This window comes from Lissotriton helveticus, chromosome 1_1, assembly GCF_964261635.1.
Source record: "Lissotriton helveticus chromosome 1_1, aLisHel1.1, whole genome shotgun sequence".
NCBI lineage: Eukaryota > Metazoa > Chordata > Amphibia > Caudata > Salamandridae > Lissotriton > Lissotriton helveticus.
The window spans coordinates 1,101,993,297-1,102,016,205 of NC_136057.1; the positions used below are offsets into that span (position 1 = coordinate 1,101,993,297).

The 22,909-nt window shown below is 44.3% G+C and overlaps 1 protein-coding gene across 1 annotated transcript in view; it reads left to right on the forward strand.

Annotated features, from left to right (window-relative positions):
* The window catches only part of BLTP3B (bridge-like lipid transfer protein family member 3B), a 313,057-nt gene that overhangs the window by 76,855 nt on the left and 213,293 nt on the right, over positions 1-22,909 (forward strand). The window contains exons 8-10 of the mRNA XM_078678312.1: positions 5,915-6,095; positions 9,404-9,487; positions 22,500-22,682. Coding sequence (XP_078534438.1) covers positions 5,915-6,095; positions 9,404-9,487; positions 22,500-22,682 — 448 coding nt within the window. The remainder of the gene's footprint in view (positions 1-5,914; positions 6,096-9,403; positions 9,488-22,499; positions 22,683-22,909) is intronic.

Genomic DNA, 22,909 nt, shown 5'->3' on the forward strand with positions numbered 1-22,909 from the left:
ACGTTTCCTTACTAAGGGCTGACTTCCACAAAATGTCTGAACGGGTCAAGGAAGTCGAAATAGTTGCGAAATCACTCGTAGAGGACACATCGGAATTGCAGAGAGCAATGGCGCGGATCGAAACAGAAAATAAACTTCTGAAAGAGAAACTGGATGACCAAGAAAGGCAATCAAGACGGAACAACGTGCAAATTCTTGGCCTGCCCGAAACAGAAGGAACCCAGGCGATGGACCTATATGTGGAGGACTTAATTAAAACCAAATTGCAGCCTAAGGGTCTATCCCACTTCTTCTCAGTTGAAAGGGCCCATAGAGTCCCGGGAGGTAAACCAAAGCCGGGGGCACCCCCAAGACCGGTGCTGGCCAGACTGTTCAACTTTCGCGATAGGGATGCAATCCTGCAAGCAGCAAGAACGTCCCAGCCGATCCGTGTGCAATATTCCACGCTGGCATTCTTTCCAGACTACACAGCAGAAGAGGCCCGTTGCAGGAGGAGCTTCCTGGAAGTCAAAAAGGAGATGAGAGCACATGATCTGTCCTACTCCATGCTATTCCCGGCTCGGCTCCGAGTAGTGGCCGACGGTAAAACGTGGTTCTTCGACACGCCGGACGTGGCATACGACTGGTTGGAGGGCCGGCGGCGGGTGGAAGCACAGCGGCGCATCAACAAGACTCAGTGACACCAACACGAAGGCGCCCACGTCGGATCTCAAGAAAGTGAACGAGAGGGGCCGAGCCACTCACCAAGACCAAGGACTATTGATGATGGACTGGATCACGAACATTAACCTCTCGCCTCCGGCCGGCACCAATACTGCACCGCCTATTCGAAATGGCCTGACTCCGGTTTCTGGACTGAGACGAGCCCAGGGGGGTATACGAGGGGGGCCGCCTCCACGGACCTTGTACCCCGACAAGCAAGTACTATGGTTTGGGTTGGGGAAAAGCACTCTGCCAAGTTGGGGTGGCGGGCGGTTCTAAGTCCGTTGAGCAGGGAGGCAGGGAGGGGGGTGGGGAGGGACGGGAACGTTTTGGTTATTTTATGTTTTAATATTGAGGTAGGAATTGACGACAAGCACACACTAACATCACGAGGAGAGGGCAGTTGCATCATGACCAAGATAGCAGGGACACATGTGGTGGGCCCGCGACTACACCCCAGACGGTTTGATGTCAGCACACAACAGCGAATCCTCAGCATCAGATAGGCCATCCCTGGCGCGCGGTCCACGGGTACCGTACGTGGCGACACGACACAAGAGTCCCCCGTACCACCCCTGAGAATACTGACATGGAACGTGAGAGGTCTAGGCGACAAAATAAAGAGGGGTCTGGTACTGCAGGCTCTGAAAAGGCATAACCCAACAGCAGTACTTCTGCAAGAGACTCCTCTCACAGGAAAAGCTTGCCAAGCATTAGACAGACGAGGGTACAAGATGGCGGCGCACGCTGAATTCACTTCAGGCTTGAGAGGGACGGTATCCTCCTTAAAAAGACCTCATCGTTTATACCATTACAGACTAAGACAGACGACCAGGGTCGCTTCGCAGCGATTCAAGGACAATGGGAAGGGAAACTTCTCAACATAGTCTCGGTGTACATACCCCCGGCACTACAGTCGGTGGCACTACCTGCACTGGGGGCATTTCTTCTGACTCTACCGGAAGGGGACCTCATTATGGGGGGTGACTTCAACATTACCATGAACACGACAGTAGACAGATTTCCAGCGCAGCCTCAGGTGTCGGGTTGCTCCTGATTCCAGACCTTTACAGAAGCAATGGGATTAATAGACGTTTGGCGCCATACGCACCCAGCAGCGACCCAATACACATACCACTCCACAGTACACAATAGTTTGTCGAGGATTGACAACTTTCTAATGGTGGGATCGAGGTTGCAGAATGTCGAAGAAGTAGAAATCAAACCTAGGGGCATCTCAGACCACTCTCCTGTGTTGTTGACCCTCTCTTGCAGGGAGAAATCCCGCAGGAGAATCTACCCCATCTATCCTAATTTCCTAAAAATCCCCGGCATACGGAAAGAACTTAAAAACACTACTAAACATTTCTTTACTGAAAATACCGACTCAGTAGACTCACCATCCACACTATGGGAGGCGTATAAGACGGTCCTCCGAGGGCAGGCTATAGCCTCTATCACGGGGCATAAACAATCACAACAAAAGGAACTGACTGAATTGGAGCTCGCCCTACACACGGCACATATAGCACATATGGCAGATCCCTCCCTGGACTCGGCCCATGACTTACAACTGCAGCAGCAGCGCTACAGGGACCATTTGAAACACCGGACCGTTAACTACATCACTGCGACGGCACACAAAGTGTACGGCATTGGGGATAAAGCAGGGAAAATGTTGGCATGGTTGGATAACAAACGAGGCGGGCCTAGAGGGATACAACAGTTATAGTCGAAGGCAGGTATCCTACGGACACATCCGGAGGAAATAGTCCATGCCCTGGCTGACCACTTCGAGGATGTCTACACCCCAGACCGGGAAATAACAGAGCACGAGGCCCTCGCCTCACTTGACCACATAAAAACCCGCACCCTTCCACCCCAGGCGGTCACGGAACTTGCAGCAGACCTCACGACCGTCGAGCTGCAGTCTGCTATAGGAAATATACAATCTGGGAAAGCGATGGGCCCCAACGGGATCCCCATAGAATGGTATAAGCTCATCTCAGACACGCTCAGTGCGCCGCTGCTGGCAATATATAACGATAGCCTGTCGGCCGCTATGCTCCCACTAGACCAGCGCACAGCAATGATTGTGGCGATTCCCAAGCCAGGTAAACCCCCAACGGAGTGCACCTCGTATCACCTGATATCGCTCCTTAATGCAGAAGCCAAAATGTTGGCGAAAGTACTGGCGAATCGACTGATGCCCCACCTCCCTCAGCTGATCCACCCGGATCAATCAGGCTTTATGCCACACCGAAACACCGCTCTTAACCTCCGGAGGGTACATGGGATACTAACACGGGCTCCGACACTTTCTGAACCCACAGTGATAATGTCACTGGACGCCAAAATGGCTTTCGACCTGGTGGAATGGCAGTACCTCTTCGCGGTACTAAGCCATATGGGATTTGGCCCTAAATTCCGGGCCTGGATACGACTCCTATACGCTGAACCGGTGGCCCAAGTAACCGCCAACGGTCACTTATCACATACTATACGGCTTGCCAGAGGAACGCGCCAGGGCTGCTCGCTGTCGCCATTGTTGTTTGCATTGGCGCTGGAGCCATTATCAACTTTAATAAGGGCGACCCCACTATTGAAAGGCATTAGCTGGCCTGCGGGGTGGGAAGATCGTATCTCCCTCTACGCCGACGACATGATGCTCTACCTAACGGACCCTGATCATAGTGTGCCTGAACTCCTTGTGCTCTGCAATGCACACAGGCGAATGTCAGGATACACGATAAACTGGTCCAAATCGGTACTATTCATCTTAAAAGGTCCAGACCCATTGCTCCCCGCCAACTGCCCGATAGTAATAGCCAGCGACTCTTTTAAATACCTGGGCATTCATGTCACTAGAGATGCCGCAGACTTTATCAGCAAAAATCTGACACGTCCTCTAGAGCGCCTAAAGCACGACGTCAAACACTGGGCGTCTCTGCCACTAACGTTACTGGGTAGAGCAGCCTTATATAAAATGATGGCTCTGCCGAGGTTCCTATACGCTCTCGATAACACGCCATTCCCGATACCGCCACGATATTTCAAGCAGGCTGCGGTGCAGGTCTCGGGCCTTTTATGGGGCAACTTGCCGGCACGCATAGCCCAAGTTAAACTAAATAGGAGCTGGTATGATGGCGGTATTGCATTACTGAACCTACAATTGTATTACTGGGCGGCACAACTTAAAATTATCAATCACTGGATCCATGCTCCCCAAGACGATCCGACATACCGAGCAGACAGAATACAACTAGGCACGAACAATATGCTGGCGGTACTCGATAATAGAGGTCAGGCCGCGAGACTAATAGGACCCACGAAACAGACGGTAGCATTATGGTATGCGGCGCAGGCGAAATTAGGGTGGAAGGGAACCATCACCAAACTCACCCCGCTTTGGGACACACAATGGGATAATATTGGAATTTCCACGGTAGGGGACATGTGGGATAAGGGGACGGTGGTTACTTTTGCACAACTCCAACAACAATATGATCTAGGACCGGCCGAAACGTATAGATATGTGCAAATTAGGCATGCTTTACTAACAGCGATCCCAGCAGATACTGATGTCCCTGAGGCCTCACCAATGGAGGACCGTTTGCTCACAGACTTCATGCAGCAGCGTGCTACATCCATCACTTATTGGAAGCTCCTTAACAATATGCCCGACCCCACACTTAAACTCCGAGACCACTGGGTAGCAGAGGTGGGAGACATGGATGACACGGAGTGGTTGGCGGCCCTGGCAACCCCTAGGGAGGTAGGCATTTCGGCCAAGTTCCGGCTTATACAGCTAAAAATACTACATAGGGTGTACTACACCAGAACAACCTTACACAAGATACACCGTGCGACACACCCATTCTGCCTCAGGGGATGCGGGGGATTGGGATTGTCCTGTTATAGTGGAGTACTGGCGACAGGTCCTGTGCACCATTTCACAAACATTACAAGTTTCCCTTCTGCCCGAGCCACGAAAATGTCTCCTCAATGTCTGGGACCCCACTGACCTCACTCGCTACGGCCAAACTTGGAGTACCCTCGGTTGCATGGTAGCGAAGAGAGACATAGCGCAGAGATGGGGCGCAGCAGATCCCCCCATGTTAGCACTGTGGTGCAGGAATATGGACTTGATCATGGTGACCGAGCGCACAGTGTATGAAAACAGGGGAAGTCTGCGTAAATGGAACAAAATTTGGACACCGTGGAACTCTTTCAGAGGGGACTTATGTGAACTACTGCCTGAGGAGAATCTAGATAGCTCAGATGAAGATGACGACGAGATCTAGAAAAGTGATGCACTTAGGATAGTGAGTGCTTTCGAAAACTTGAAAGTCTTTAGAGAGCGGAAACTGATTGGTTCTTTTTGAACTTTAAACCGTTACTTAAATTGAAAATTAATCTTAAAAGTATTGATCAGACTAGCCAGATTAAACAGTAAGGAAATATTTCGAGCATGTAGTTACCACTTATGAACTTGGGTCATATATGATTTTCAGCAGCGGCCAATTGTGACTCCAGTACCACCCACATTTTTATGGCGAATATTTCTCCTGCTTCTCTCAAGTTTTAAAGCTGAGACATTACAACATATTATTTGCCTATGCCCCAATTTTGCTTTTAAGGAATGCATTGAATCAAACCTACCCTGATACTGGTTGGGGTACTAACATGCCAGAAGCAATCTTTTACTGCCTGAGTAGAAATACATATATGCGGATAGTTTGCTTGTTGGTTATGTTTCTGGATGTGGTTCTGAAACCATTAAGCCAATTTGTTGGATATCAAAGCCAGCTTGATCAGACCCTGTTTTGATTATTATATTTATAAAGCATTGTATTAAGGCTTTTTATATCTTTGTCTGTGACCACCTCAAGGGTGTGCTATAGTGTATGCCTGACTGATTTAATGCTATCTTTTATTAATTGATTATATTTGGTTTTGCTGAAATTAATTCACAATCCACGTGTGCAAATGGGTTTTCATTGAGGCTTTTCATTTGTGTGTTAAGATATATTTACTGATTGTAATGGATTTAACAAATAAAGATATATGTGTGTTTTATTGTTATTTTATTTATTTCTTGAAATTACCTGACATCTCATTATACTTTATCATTTACAAGAATTATTGTTATTTTTCTAAGGCCTTTGAGTAATTAAAAACATACCTCAACTTGTAATATCATGTCTTGCAGACTTCCACTCCTGCAGCGAGTTCTCAGCAAGTTAAGCCCCATCAAACATCAGCAACACCTGAACAGAATGACGCAATTGCAAAGCTCTTCTATCAATTTGATGTAAAAGAAACATCACATCATTTACTAATTTCTCATTTGGACCTGCACATATGTGATGACATTCATTCCACAGAAAAAGGTGAAACATCTTTACCTTTGATACCTCCGTTGAATTATTAGCAGCTACAGTTTGATGTATTTTTGTATAATTAGTACATTAACTCTCGTGCTTTATTGTCGTATCTACATGTGATTGAAGCATCCTTCAGCCAATCAGTATATTTATTTATTTATTTATTTAGTATTTTGTAGAGCGCACAGCTACCTGTGAGGTGTCCCGGCGCTGAAGACATTAACTCAGGAGGGTCAGGGGAGTATGATGGAAGGAATAGAGTTAGATCTGGGAAAAAAACCAGGTCTTTAGTTTTTTCCGAAATAGGGGTTCTGATGTCAGAAATCTTATCTCTGAGGGAAGCTGATTCCATAGTTTGGAAGTGGTCACTGCAAGGGCCCTTCCTCCCGTACGTGCAAGACGATAACGGGGGCAGATCATGAGGCAGAGATGGTTGGATCTGAGGTTTCGAGGTGCGTGTGAAAACCTCATTCTACGACGTAGGTAGGTGGGGCCTCGGTCATTGGGAGCTCTAAAGGCCAGGGTTAAGGCTTTAAATTGAATGCGCAGTTTTATTGGGAGCCAGTGAAGTTTCCTCAGGTGGGGTGAAATGGAATGGCGGTAAGGGACATTGCAAATTAGCCTAGCTGACGCATTCTGGGGGATGGGTTTTAAGGCTCAGGGTGGAGGGCTGGGATGTTTTATGGGCTGGGGCCGGGATTTTTTTCCGGGCATGGTTTTAGGGTCCAGGGCGGCAGGGAGGGGTGTAACCTTTACCACCCATATGCCTTTACCACAACATTGACAACAACATTTGTTGTAAAGGATTGCGTGGCAAAGGCACGTGTGGTAAAGATGCGGTTGTGGTTCTGTCATACAACCCTCAGTAGGGTTATGTGAGACATACCTGCTTCATTAACATGCAAGCCAAGATGGACTTTGCTTGCGGGCCTTCATGTATCCTGTCATTGATTTCAGTTTTTTTTTCTGTGCTCCTGCCATAGCTGCCCTGAGTGACAGCAGCATGGCTTCCACCTAGCAGATTCTCACAGGCAACCCCAGAATCTTTTGAACTCGCTATCCCAGTAAGACCCATCGTCTTTGTATTTCGGAGCACTTTCAACAACAGTCTAATATTGATTGGAATTTGTGTGAGAGCAGCACGCCCGTGTAACTTGGGTTGACCTCAGCATCAGGGTGATCCCAGGGATGGATCTGTGACTTAAAATTGTTAAACTCTAAGCTTTGTGGGAGCTAGTGCTTGGCTGACAATTTAGAGACAGAAAATCTTGGTGCTTGGTTGTAGGAGATTTTCACAGAACATCTGGAGTGTTTCGGATAGGTCTACACAGGTGAAGGGACAGAATCAGAGACAGCGCTCAACCTCTCTGTGTATCAACGATGCCACATTGCTGTACTGAGTGGCAGTAGGCACAGCCCATTCTTCGACTGTGCGTGACTGAGTGATCAGCAGAGTATATTTATCTTTGTTCAGATTGACTTGCAGCATTGGAACATTATCAATAGCATCTGACTAAGCTGGCTTCATGACTTCGGTAAAGGCATTGCTTTACCCCGAGGTAGTCAACTTACTGTCACAGAGATAACCATGGAATGTTCCAATTGTGGTCAAGAACTGCAGTTTGGGGATAATAAAGATTTTCAATGTACTGACAAACTTTGGGTAACATAGAAGAAAGACAGATATCTTGCCTATCTTCTGAGAGTCGTGCGCCCAGTCCATCTTGGCTTGCATGTTAATGAAGCAGGTATGTCTCACATAACCCTACTGAGGGTTGTATGACAGAACCACAACCGCATCTTTACCACACATGCCTTTGCCACGCATGCCTTTACAACAAATGTTGTTGTCAAGGCATGATTGGTAAAGGCATATGGGTGGTAAAGGTTACACCCCTCCCTGCCTCCCTGGACCCTAAAACCATGCCCTGAAAAAAATCCAGGCCCCAGCCCATAAAACATCCCAGCCTCCTACCCTGAGCCCTGAAACCGCCACCCAGCCCTCCACCCTGAGCCTTAAAACCCATCCCCCAGCCCTAAAACCACCCAACCCTAAAAAACTACCCTGACCCCCCCCCCCCCCCCCCCCCCACCACCACCCTGATCCCTAAAACCCGGTCGCCAGCCATGATAAGTACCCCGTCCCTAACACTAAAAAGAGAAAACTACTCACCAAGCCGCGGACCCGATCCTTCCCATTCATTCCATTCTCGCCGGGTAGGAAGTCTCTCCAACTCTCACACCCCCGCCCATTCACTCCGAATCTAGAGCACTGACTGGCTTTACCACGCATACGCCTTAACCACCTTTACAGTAGTAAAGGAATATGCGTGGTAAAGAGAAGCGTGGTAACGCTTGCGTTGTAACACCACAAGTGGTTCTGACCGCGCTGTTAATACAGTTTCCCCCCCCACCCCTCCCCCCTACTGAGGTTACCATATGGGCCATGGTCACTTTCCTAATTACCTTTACAAAAATTAAGTAGCAAGGGTCATCCTCTCTTAGCACTCCCAAACTCTGATTCTCCCAGTTTTCGTATCTCCCTGATAATTTGTTGCTGACAGGGCTGAACTGGGAATGCAAACTGGCTCTGACAATTGAGTTGGACAGGCAGCGGGGGTGGAGTAGTGGGGGATGTGTGGGTTTCGCGTGAAAAACACTGGCATGCATGATCTGTGAGGGATCTTCTTTCATTGATTTTGGTGACCGGCTCTAATGTTGTGGCCCGTTTAATGCAGGCAAACTGGAAGAAATATTCCGACCATCAGGTTTATTAGAATATATTCTCTTGGGCGTTTCTGAACTTTGTGGAGATTTAGTCGGGATTTTATATTTCTAAAAGTCTATTGCAAGTTAGTTATACGATTAAAGCTCATTTCCAAGAACCTGAGCTAATTCTTTGCACATAGTGATGCAATAAATTACCTGAAAATTGAAGTAAGTGCAGGTGTTTCAGGTCAGATATACAGTTTATGACGGGACGTTGAATCATTAATAGTCTGATTCTTTTTAATTTATCTCAGAATTGTACACCAAGGAAGTGTTCTAAATACAAATAACTATGGCTATCATTTCATAGTTAAAACCTAAAAGAACATAGACTGCATTCGAATTTGGATCTCTTTTGCACACATTTGCACACATGCAGTTAGTCATACCTTTATCTACAAAGAAAGGATTTGTTATGCTATTAAACTCTATTAAAATGTCATGCTTTGCTAGCTATGTTTTATTACGCTCGATGCACTGTTATTGAGGTGCTTGTTAAAACTCAATTGTAAACTAATCCAGTTTCATGCACTTTATCTTTGAAGGATTTAACAGGCGTATTACAGGAGGCGCAATGCAGCTGTCATTTAGCCAAATAACTGTGGACTATTATCCCTCCCATGTTACAGGTAGGTCGAGGTATTTTAGATTTTTGTCTGGCTCTTCAATTGCAAGTTAAGTTGAAAAAGTTAGCAAACAATGTTCATTACATGACTACATATTAAAATGCAAAAACACCGGAGGGTAGATTATGCTCAGTGTGGTGCAGATAATCCAGAAGTTTAAACATTAGCTGAACACACTCTTAGCTGTTGCTAAGATACCTCCCCATGCAACTCCTACAGAGGAATGTTTGATTAAACATTGTGGAGATTCTGATGTGGGTTCACCAGTGTTTTTAAAAACTCATATGAAATATTTAGCGTGATCGTACTACGTAAATGCTTTCTATGTTTGGTGCAAGACAATGTTCCTGTGTTGGTGTGCTCTTCGAAGCTGCTTATCCACTCTTCCTAGATTTGCTAAGCTACAGCAGTTTCACAACAGAAATAAAATTGGAAGTGAAACTCACAGAAAAAAATCATACTTATTAAAAACATACAATCCAATGAAAGCGTCAAAATCCAGGTTAGCAAAACAGTTACTAAAATAGTTATGGTACAACCCACAAGTGAGTCTCTATAAAAAGGAGTACTCACAGTTGTTGCAGTATCGTATAGGGTTTTCTACTTTTGGCTCAGTAAGGTTAAGGGCCAGATGTATCAAAGGGTTTTACCCATTCTGTGTCTATGGGGAAATGTGTTGATACATATGGCCCTTAGTTTGTCACTGTTTTAACGAGCAGAGGGATGGATGCAGAGGGACTCTCTTTTATTGCTAACCAAATTAGATATATCTGCAATGGAAATGTGTTTAAAGTAACTTGAGGCCATGCACGGACTTCTTTTTTTTTTGTAGAGTTTTATATAGCGCGAACTAGACCCATACCGAATCAGGTACCAGAGCGCTTTACGTAGTACAAGACAAGTTACGTTTTTTGTTTTTTTACATGAGGACACAAACTTTCATTTTTTTTAGGCACGGGGAGATTAAGTGATTTGCCCAGAATCACAGGAGGTTTTTGGCGTCGTTACCGAGACTCGAACCCAGATCCCAAGGTTCGAGGTCGAGCGCCTTAGCCGTTAGGCCAACTCCTCTCCCCAGAGTTTCAATTTAGCTCTCGTTTTATCAGTCAGACTGTCAGTCAGAGCAGAAATAGGTCCCATAGGTAGTTTAGACAACTGCGTGTTTATTTTGCATGCCTTTTATGAGCGTAGTTTTAACTAAACTGGATCTAAACCTTCGCCAGCACAGTATTCTCGCGTTTTCACTTTACTGCCTCCTCCAGATACTAATTCGGACTAATTCTGTCTCGGATCTTGTAGTCAATCTTCCACAGTTGTGTAGTAGTAAGATTGGATTAATTTGTAAAGGAGTATTTAATGCAGGGCAGAACCAATACAATGGCATGCCCAGGCATTGGAATAGACAGCAAGAACACAGAGACAAAAAAATACTTTCTTCCATGGAGGCCATTTATTCCAAGCTTGAGGGCCTGGTTAACTATTTTTCAATGAACATGTTGAAGTCATTGGCACACTGAAGGTCGTTATTGAGAAACACACGTCTCCCAGTCTCAATAGCTGTCCGTAGTATATCATCACTGAGTAAATACAATGCACTGCTTGCGTTTTTATAATGGTTTTCTGCACTATCCCCTCTCATAAAACACAAAACCCTTACCTTATGTACTCGATGGCAGTGAAAAGTGCAAATTTAAAAATGTGCTACTAAGGTAACTTCTTATTTTTTAATAGGGTTTATTGATTTTCAATTTAGTTTACATAGAGCCAAGAACAATTGGAGTTATACATAATATCATACAACGACACATTACATTATAAAAGCTGATGTGTTTGGTACAGTCATAGGATCAGTAACAATGTCGTAATAGTCTCCAGTGGTTCCACATAACACTATTAACAAAACTTAGAACACATTGAGCGTCTGTCGTGCATCCGAAGGAGCGCATTGATGTTCTAAGAAGGTTGATCATATTAAGGTAACTTACTATTAGCTTTAAAATGTTTTAACTTTGCTTAAGCTCTTCCATAAAGCGTGAAAATGAAACATGTGATTTATAACAGATGAAAATGGTGCTGGATGTGCTCATGTTAATGTTTTGTTGTGTATGCATGTGAGGGAGAAGTATGAGGGGTGCACATGGACATTCTCGACTTGGGCAGCAAAAACTCTTTAAGGCCGACCCTGGTTTAATGCACGTACTTTTACCCATTTCCCATGTACAAGGCATGTATGAGGGGCCCATGATACTTTGCCCACTCGCTAATCTCCCACTTGGAACCTAAGATCACACCATTTTTTTGTGGTAACCTCAGATTCCCCTAGTACATGATTCTAAAAAACAGATTGTTTATATGAATAGGCCTTAAGAATAGAACAAAGTTGCCTTGAATCATGAAACACATGACAACCGCTTTGTGCACATCGCCACCTGACAATTAATTTGCATGCATATTTGATCTGGTTAAGACTAGAAGTTCGGACCTCCCATATCTACAGGTTCTGGCCCTCTATCCCTACCTTGCTGGCTGAACACCATTTTGAAGGGACTCTTTCTTACTTACACTGTCTCTCTCCCTCTGCTGTATCTGTCATCTTCATTTTAAGTGACCTGAAAGTGTTTTGTCTTTGAAATCACATTCCATGTAAATAATAGACCAATTAACGCCTTGCAGAGTGATAAGACAGAGCGGACATAAGTAGACTGAGGCACACCATGAGAATGTTTGAGACTAGCCTGACATCTGTTACTTTAACAATATCCGATACCTTGAACAATCTAAAAAATAATTGTGAAGTCTTGATAAAACATTGAAGGTAAAAATGAAATGGAATAGAGAAGATGGTAACAGGTAGGGAGACCTTTTAAAGTAAATCGTACCTCTGCATAGCCGATGATCTAAATAGAAGTCTTAGAAATTCAACCAATTAATATTTGGGGATAGCAAAGGAAATCTAGCTCTGTGGAAAATATAGACTGTTTTTGCAACATTAAGCTTTTGAAAAAATCATTTCACATGGAGAACATTTGTAAACACATTTTTATTGCATTTTAACTATGGAAAGCAGTGTAGTTTGGGCCTAAGTCTAAGTTATAATCACAAAAAATACAACTGTTGTACATTTGCATCAGTTCGATCAAAGACATTACTTGTCAGAATTGAGAGATAAAAACCTACTTAACACCTAACAACGCAATACACCAAGAGGGGTTTGGGTCAGTCGCTTGCGTATGACATCTGGAGTCATGCATGGCATGCCGTTATAAAGCACAAGAAAAAGTTGTAAGCAGGCATGACAGCCATGTGGGGGGCAAAGTATTGGTAAATAGTTGCTCCCACATTTGAAAGGTCAGGATTTGTGTGTTTGCAATGCTTGTTTACCTTTATGTCTACCGGGTAAGGCTTTTTCGGCAAGTCTTTTATGTTGCTGGTCTACATAGAGGATTCTGCGTGAGCAAAATGCCTGTTATCCGGAGAGATTTACAGTTGCTTTCGGACAATACATCATTAAATTCTAGTCAGTTATGCCGTGGACACACTAGCTGCTGTCCACTTTGCCAAAAAGAATGTAAGTCATATTACGTTCAATCCCGTTATCACAAAAAAGTAATAAATAAGAAAGGCATCTCCTGTTTAGCTCATTGCATGAAAGGAAATCAATACAGGCAAAGAGTGGGACAGTCTGCAAAGAGGGATTTTATCACTGTCGAAGGGTCAATCCAGAGCCCCATGTTTTCAGCTACACTGAAGCCCACTCAAACATCTGCACTGGTAAAAGCTGCTGCTGCCATTTTATATAGCCACATTTCTGATGTACCCCGAGCCGGATTGACTATTTTGATGCCTTTTTCTTCGATTTCTACATTAAAACTGGCAAATTAAATTCAGTGAGTTAGGGTAACTGAGTGTAGACTACCTCATAGCATCCAATGTAGCATGTGTGCTTGTTGAGTGGTATATGCAACTGCAAGATTTAAATTGGGCAGTGGGGTTGAGTACACCTTAATAAAATGCTGATCTTTGCTATGACCCTTACAATGTGGATTAGTTCTACTGTGTTAATAATTTGTCTTCAAATGATCTGTCCACCACAACAGCTATGTTCTGTGTTATGCTAAATAACACAGAACAAAAATAGGGGATAGAAAGAGTCTGACATATATTAAATTGTGTGTGTGTGTGTATATATGTGAGTATGTATGTTATAAATTATAAATATATATGTGTGTGTGTGTGTTTGTGTGTAGAAAAGGCAGGAAGTAAAATCTAAATAGTATCTGATAAAAATAATCAGTCGAAATATTATCCAACTTTACCCAATACAGTAGGTTAATACTTGTAGTGTATCCTTAATTAAATAGACTGCCACTAGCATGTTTATAATATCTAATAGTTTATCAGCGGTTTCTTTGTTTTTAGACTTTTCACTGCATTTGCTCTACTTTAAAATTATCATATACATGTTCTTATAGGCCGTAATTACAACGGACTTGTGTTTTGCTTTCAATAGTCAAAGCTCTGCTAAACTCTTACAAGCCATCCTCGCACCACTCCTCATATAAAATGTTGATCCCGACATCCTTAGTGTAAACAAGTTTGCGTCCTACTTTGCATCGCAAAGTCATTTGAACCTGTAGTAAATGCACAGCTAAAAACTAGATGGCGAGTGGCTTGTAATTTATGATTCGTCCCTTTCGGAGGTACTGAAGTCATTCTAGTGAATATGACTCAAGAGTTGCTCACCATGTGGGTCAATGTGCAATAGGAGTCTTTGATACTTCTAGACCTCTCAGCTGCAGTTGATATTGTTGATCACAAAATCTGTATCTTTCATATGGCCATCTGTGCTGGTTTAAGGGATTACTTTCTTCTTTTCCAGTCAAATCCATCAAGCCAGCCAGATTCATTCTTTATCAAATTCAACAACCATAACATGTGGAGACCCCAAACGCTCTGTATTTGCTCTGAATTATCAATGCATAATTAACCTCACTGGAATTCATACTTGATGCCCACTAAATTGGTTACAATGTATATGCGGATGTCACACAGATCCATCTTAAACTTAAGAGCCAGCCTTCTGAAGCAGGCCCAACACTTGATGCAATGAATGAATACTTGAGTGTATATTCTGTAGACAGGCTCTGGGTAATTTATATGAAGTCTTCTAGCCCTACCAAACGAGAAGGCACCTGACATCGGCCATTGAAAAGTTGCTAACCTTCCACTGTTAAAGCTGAAAAGTTTGAGTGGCTCCCCTTTCTCCTTCTTCTGAGGCAACAATATTCCAATTCATAGAGCTTTTCATAAAACTCCAATAAAGAATAATTGACAATTAACTGTAGAACATTCAAGAAGACAAATGGAGTAATTGTAAGTATGCTAGAAACGTCACCCATTCCCTACAATTTAGGAAGAAGGTTAAAAACCCTCTCTTTCTATAATTATTCACTTGTTACCGAGCAGTTTTCCCAGATCTAGGATACCCATAACTGGGCAATTGTCTTGGTTAATAAATATCATTTGTCATCATAATCATTAGTGTCAGAACATACAGTGCTATTAAGTAAGAGAGCCAAGATAAGAATCCAGATTGTAGAGACACTGTGAAACTTCATGAATGTAAATAGGAAATCAGATGCTTTTTTTGCGTGTGGTGGTCCTTAATGTGCAAATATACCCTTCCTAATAGGCTTAATGTGTTCTGTTTTCAGCACCTCCTTGTTGATTGTCTCCTTGAGGTATCAATTTTATAATCTTTTTTTATAGCCAATAAGGAGCACTTAACGTAATCAGAGAAAACAAAGGTGTAATTGCCTAATTTTATATAATGCTAAATGATAGCATTTTTTCTGTTCCGGAGTCCCTCCAATTGTGGCAGCTAATGGTACTGAAACGCAGAGAAGTAAATTGCTTTTCCCAAAACTAATCTATACAAGTTGAATGGCAGAAGTCAGAATTTAGAATCCAGGTCACCTCCGACTGCCGTCACTTCACACCCAGTCTCTTCTTGCTAAAAATTTGCTGGGCCAGACTAAAATAGATTGGTGTCCGGGAATGGCTCATTGTTGTCGGTAGAGCCCGGTGGTTGCACAAAATGTGACTTACTGTGCTATTTCCCTTGCCATGCGGTCCATGTCTTTTCCCAGACTGTCATTGGTATGATTTTGTATACAAATGATGTCACTTTTATACACTTTATCGTGAGGGAGCTATACTCTTCGCTTCTTTGTGTTATGGATTCATAGGGCTTGTAGTGGATTTAGGCTACCACTGTGCCCTACATGGCCTACTTGATGTTTTTGAGAAATGTTGCTTCACCCACTACTGATGTGGTTTATCATTTCAAGAGTCTGAGTGAAGGAAAGGGTGGAGGAAAGTTCATAACCATGGGGACTGAAGTTTTGCTTATTTATGTAGCAATACATATCTAAAACTGCCTTTAATATCATCAGACACACTCCCTTGTTCTGAGAGTCACATCTGTATAGGTAATGGCTTTGAAAAATATGGTACATACACTTCAAGAGCCTGGAAATCGTAGTTACAGGGATGTTTCAGTCACGTTTACGTGTTAAAACCTGTTGTATAAGTGTTGGTGTTTCTACTTGAGTGGTTTTGTAGCGATAAATGTAATTCCAAACGAACCAGAAGACTGATAATAACTATTAGGGGCTGTCAGAATCCTGTTCAGAGGACCAAGAGGCAAACAGTGGTTACTAGGCACAACTATGGGGGTTGAGGTATTTTACTTCTGGTGTCCCAGGACCTGACCTACTATGGATTCTGTGCAACAGGGACAAGTACCCCTTCAGCACTTGACTCTCCGGAATAGCATGGGTCAAGCAGTGCAAGGCTTCTCGGGTTGGAGGTGGATACAGGGAGTGAACCATGTACACAACACAAAATTTGCAGAGCAGCAGCATTAAAGAACTGTCTGGTCACATACTTACGTTAATGAAATAATAAGTATTTATTCTATTGCTACTAACACAAAGGGAAATACGTAATTTACAAACAATTTCCACAGTCCCCTGAACTCATGGCTCTAGTGTTTCTTTACGTGGTTTCCTAAGTCCCATTCCCTCCTCGGTCTAGCAATAGTGGATATTGCCCATTCACTATAGGCAACATTTAGGTGAAGCCCAATTAGTAGCCCAAGTCTCAGAAGTTCCATTCCAACTCTGTACTAAAGTCAGAAGTGTTCTAGCCTGGCATCGTTGTCGGGCAAGCTAGTTTTCCCTGGGGCCTACAGGCCTGAAATTAGTCTTACCCTGACCTGTAGGATTGGAGTGACCGAAGTTCCTGAGCATGCCATATACATGAGCACTGGAGCTGCAGTAGCTGTCTCCAGTAGGTTCTCTACACGCAGCCCAACACGTAGCCCAGGCAACTGCACTTGGGTCCATTAGTTCTTCTCACACAGTATTGCAACTGCACCAACAAGGGAGTTATTTGTGGCTCCTCCACTCCTCCAAACTGGGTACGTTCTTTTGGTCCTTCCCATGACAAGGGGTGGGGAGATGTTGTATGAACATCCTGACACTGACCTTAATGCACGATGCACGTCCGTAGTGGCCTCTCTCCTCAGGTGACGAACCTGACCAAGTCACATTTCTTGCTTGGTCCCGGTGGCCCACTCTGGCATATGGTCACCCTCTCTCCACAGCACACAGACTCTGACCATATCTGCACAGCTGATTTCCTCAAGCCGGCACCTCCTGGCATATGGGGTCACAATCTCCCCACCGCACCTGGGTGATGGCCCACTCAGCATGGCAATCTCTCCATGGCAGCCCCTCTTGCCATACGCGGTCGCTGGCTTTCCACTGTACATTGTTAATGGCTCTTGGAGTATGGCAGTCTCTTCACAGTAGGCCCTCCTGGCATACGGGGTTGCCAGTTGTTTACTGTACATGGGTGATGACCCGTTAGGCATGACCATGATCAGGGCTTACTTCACTGTAGCCCTCCTGGCATATGAGCGTCAACGATTTGTACTGCACACGGGAAACAACCAGACCTGTGTAGAAGTTGCTAAGGGAATCCACTCACCAGGATTCCCCACTGGACCTCGCTCCCTCCAACGTTTTCCTCTTTCTCATAGGACACACTGGTCTTGGCAAGCAGGCAGGCGCTAGTGCTCCAGGCTCCAGGGTAGTTGTTCTTAGATTCCCTGGGTGATGTCCCCTGCTGGGAGGCTAGCAGGCCTTGGCCCCCGGTCCTGGTCACAGACAGAAGTCTTGCAGAGCTTCTCCTACTCATACAGCCTGAAGGGCTGCTTGACAGTCGACAGTCTTTGGGGTCTCAAGCTACCCTTCTTATAGTATGTGATTTAGTGTCTGAGTCTTTGAAATTTATATTGGGATCTGCTTTCTTTTGAAGTGCCCGCTCCTCTGCTCCCTCTTCCTCCAGAAAGCAGTCTGTTACAAGCAGTAGTGACTCCAACGCTGATAACCCCACAACAAAGGCCATGGGAGAGACTTTACGTTAACACCTAGATGACAGCCACAGTGATATGTGTATCAAAAGGTGAGCTCAGGGCCACAGCCCTTCTCTTTATGATTCCAGTGTGAGCCCTATCTCCTTCCTGAGATGTGTCTAGGCCCCTTCTTGTGACCTGCCTCCCAATCAAAGAGCAACCTTTTTAAGTGTGGTAGGGGAGCCTGGCTCTCCTCCTCTCCAGTGTGTACCCCCAGCTTACAGGGAAGCAGCAATAGACAAATCAAGAGTACATGGACAGAGTCTGTGAAACCTATGCCCAAGACATCCGCGATGCTAGACCAGGTGTTTCGGACAGAGCTGAGACAGGCCATCACAAAGTATTTTGCGCACAATGCAGTGCCCTAATACTATGGGAAGCTTTTGAAGTGAGAATTTGTGGGTTTTGCATAGGCAAACATACCGAGATATTGAAAGCTATACAGCAGCAGCTAAGCAAAACAGAAAAGGATATAAAAATGTTAGAAACTGAAAATGCTCGTACTCTAAACCCTGCACTGCTCACAGAAATTAGAAACAAACTGAACACTCATCACAAATTTGCAGATCGTGAAATGAAATATATGTCACTCAGATATATGGTGTGGAACTATGGGGAGGGAGTATGCCCAGCCGCACACTGGCAAGTAGGATACAGACATCACGCCCGCCTCACATATCACCCAAATCGTAGATGCGCAGGACACCCCACATTATGATACACCCGCCATTATAGACTGCTTCTCTGAATATTATGCATGATTATACTCTACACAGGCATCCACATCTGAGGAGGATATAAACAAGTGTCTAGACGATATACCCCTAGTCTGGCTCGCTAATGAGCACTAGGAATACATTAGTTACCCTATAACCGAAGACAAATTAAAAGAAGCCATTATATCCCTCCCAAACAATGAAGCCCCGGGGACAGATGGCCTGCCAGGTGAATTTCATAAAGAATATAGTGACTTGCTTATACCCTACTTAACAGCGATGTATTCGGAAGCATATGAAGAGGGGACTCCCCCCACCATAAAAGTAAAAAAGTCCACATTTGTAAAGCGCACAATCACCCGTAAGGGTCTCTAGGCGCTGGGGGGCCGTCGGGGAGATTAAGCGAGCTATTGCCCAGAGTCACATGGTGCTGGGCTAACCTGCCGCCGGAGCCGGGGATCGAACCGTGATCCCCAGATTCCAGCGTCAGTCGCCCTGGCCGCGGCGCCACACCTCTTCCACCATCACTGCGGGAGGCCCTGCTAATCACACTACTTAAACCAGAAAAAGATTTGACTCCATGTGATTCGCATCGCCCACTGTCCCTCATCAACCTGGATGCCAAAATATTAGCTAAAATTATAGCACTATGAATGCAACCCTTAATGCAGAAATTGGTCCTGCCAGACGAGTCTGGATTTATTCCAACATGGTCAACGACTCACAACCTACGAACTATCTTCGCACTGTTCCATCAATTACACCCAAACACACCAGCAGCTGCAGCCTTATTGGATGCAGCTAAAGCATTTGATTCAGTGGAGTGGCCATTCATGTTTTCCGTCTTGTATAGGATGGAATTTCCACATCCGTTCCTGCGCCGGATAAAACTGCTATACACTGAACCATGTGCGAGACTCAGGATCAATGGCATTACGGCTGACCCTATACATATTTACAGAGGAACGCGATAGGGGTGCCCACTCTCCCCACTACTATTCACTGGCACTTGAACCCTTGGCATGCAAAATCCTGCAAAAACACTCAAACGCAGCACTACAGTTTCAACTACGGCCTGTGAGCATATCACTTTATGCGGACGATATGGTTTTATAAACCCGCCACCCAGGAGATAATTTAAATCAATTAATAAGGGAATACATACGATTGAGCACTAATCGAGGCTAAGTATAAACTGGACTAAGTCCATGGTAATCACTTTGAAACCCACTACAAAACAACCCCAATTAGACTACCCATTGCAGTGGCGAACAGATCCGGTAAAATACTTAGGGGTATAGATACACCAGTACCCAAGTTGGTAATACGCGACAACTATGGCATGGCCCTTACAAAATTGGAAAGCCAAGTGGATAGATGGATTAGGCTGCCACTATCACTGGCTGACAGAATTGCTATACAAAAGATGGTAGTGCTGCCTCGCTTTCTTTATTTATTCACAAACATACCGGTCGCACAACAGTTTTTTTTTTATAAAACTGTGCACATGCATTACTAAGCTTACATGGTCAGGTAAACAGCCAAGAGTGGGATGGAAAGAGCTGACCAGGCCATACATGCAAGGGGACTTTGGAGCTCCAGACTTACAACTCTATTACTACTGCTCTCAAGTGCAACATGCGCACTATAGGATACACCCGCATGCACATATACCCTACATAGCAGTGGAAAATGAAAGTGCCCATCCGACTCCCCTTATCACTCTTCTACTAGTGCCGAAACAGTACACCCCAAGAGCCGAAATCAAACCAGCATGCAACACGTCTGCAGCATGGTACATGCTGACAAAAACAAGCCAACAAGCTCCCAGCATATGCCCCAGTTTTGCCACTGCGATAAAATCCCCAACTAACAGTAATACAAGAGAACAACATGCTAAAGCTGCTGTGTGATATGGGTATGTGCACAATGGGGGATGTATTCCCCAGTAGCCAGATCATATCACAGATTGAAGTGGCACATCGCACACCACTAAAGCTATTTGCTTACTTTTGATTAAAGGCGGCAGTGAGATATTTATCCCACATTTCCCATCGAACTGCCAACACATAACGTTCTACTAATACTCCTAACATCACTTTCACGCCAACGTCTTGTAACGAACCTCTATAATGCAGCCCAGCGGGAACAATTTAGAGAACAGGCTCTACAAAGATGGGAGGACACATAAGGCTGCCCACTGTCCAAAGAAGACTGGGGATACAGCTGTGGACTAACACAAATGCTCACATCTAATTGCAACCTACGAATCATTCACTTAAATTTTTTACAACAAATATATTATTCACAGCTCAGCTACATAAATATGGCATTTGTGAGGACAACAAATTCCTGCGCTGTAGCGCCACACAGGTAGACCTTTTACATATCACCTGGACATGTCCACAAATTCAACCTTAGTGGCAAACAGTGACAAGCACCCAGACAAAAATGTTGGCTGAGCAAATACCCAGCACACCACAAGTTTGGCTACTGGGGACACACAAAAATAAACAGATTGGGAGACGTAAATTGCTGGCTGTGGCATTAATCCTGGCCAAGAGAAGAAGAGCCATGAAATGGGGAAGTAGGCAGACACCACACCACAAAAATTGGATCACGGACATGATTTACTACAAAGAGCAATTAAAAAACTATGCAGAAGAATTGCCGGAAGTATCTCGCCCTAAAGACTTCTGGGAACCACTCATGCAGTACCGGGTGTAAAATGTCTGAGCTGTGTATTGTATCTGGCCATTAATAAAAACAATTTAAAAAAATACACAAATCAAGCGGTGGATTCCTCTACCCCCTCTCATGTTTCACCATGCAGGCCTGGGTCTTCCAAAATGTTACCCAGGCAGCCATGTATTGTACCACTCGCAGGCTCCCATACACCCAACACATGCATATAACATACACTCACTGCACAGCTCTACATTCTTCATGTATTTTGCCATTAACAGGCACACATGTACCCAGCACATATGCACAACATACTCGTACTGCGCATCACTATATCTTTCATGTACTGTGCCACTCACAGGTACACATATACCAAGCACATGCATGTGTCAAACACACAGCACTGCAGTATTCCTGTATTGTATCATTCACAGGCACACATAAACCCAGCACATGCACATCACATATGCACAGTGCAGCACTACAAACTAAATTAATGTTGTCCAATTGTGGGTTAAGGACCAGTTCACTTCTACTGACCACTACACCGTATGCTGCCACCACTGCGCTTTTTCTGAGCAACTCTTGGTAAAGACAGTAGCCTTTCATCACTATGAGAGTATTTGTTTTGGCACCCCTCCCAGTTCAACAACCACAATCCCTGAGACAGGCCTATGACATGGCGCACACGCATAATGCCGGTTTGCCTATGATAACAAAAATCAGCATTAGGGATTTAGACAACAGTATAGTTGGGCCACTCGGGACAGGGGAACACATCCATTACAATGCGAAGGACTTTCTCGCCCCAACAGGGGAATCTTACCTAGAAGATTAATGGAGAAGGCACAACACGTTATAGAGAAATTTCCCTTGGAATTGGATGTTACCCAAGCATTTTTAATTTAGCATTGCAGGGTTGAGTAGATATTGTGCAATTGTATGTAGCACAAACTTGGCACAAAGGCATTGGAGTGCATTTGAAGAGAATCTGGTTATGTTAGACATTATTTAGGCATAGGGAGATTGCATCAGCTCTATATTCCCCATTCCTTCTGGGTGGCTGAAGTCCTCCCAACATAGGTATATTGAGTTAGTTTACCTTGTCTTCATTGTATTTGTTTCTTTACAGGGGACAGTTGCAGCCACTGGATGCATTATGGTGATGCCATTAAAACTAGATGTGGCTGGACAAAAGAACTATTGGACGAGTTCAACTGTAATGTGGATATGTTAAAACAGGCTGTAAAAGATCACAAAGCAGGGTCACCAGCAAGGTCCCCACCCCAAGACTCTCCACTGCACACAACCACAGGTATGTATCCTCTAGTAACTGAACAAATGTGCAAAAAGGCGATATTAAATTATTGAACATGTTTCATACTAGTTTGCATGAAAGTTCTAGAGATCGTGATAAATTGGAGAGTAGATTATATTTCATATTTTGCACATACATGAATTAAAATGGATTCACAGTAGTTATACTCTTTACATATTATGGGTAGTATCATTGTAAAAAAGCTTAGGAATGTATCCAGTATT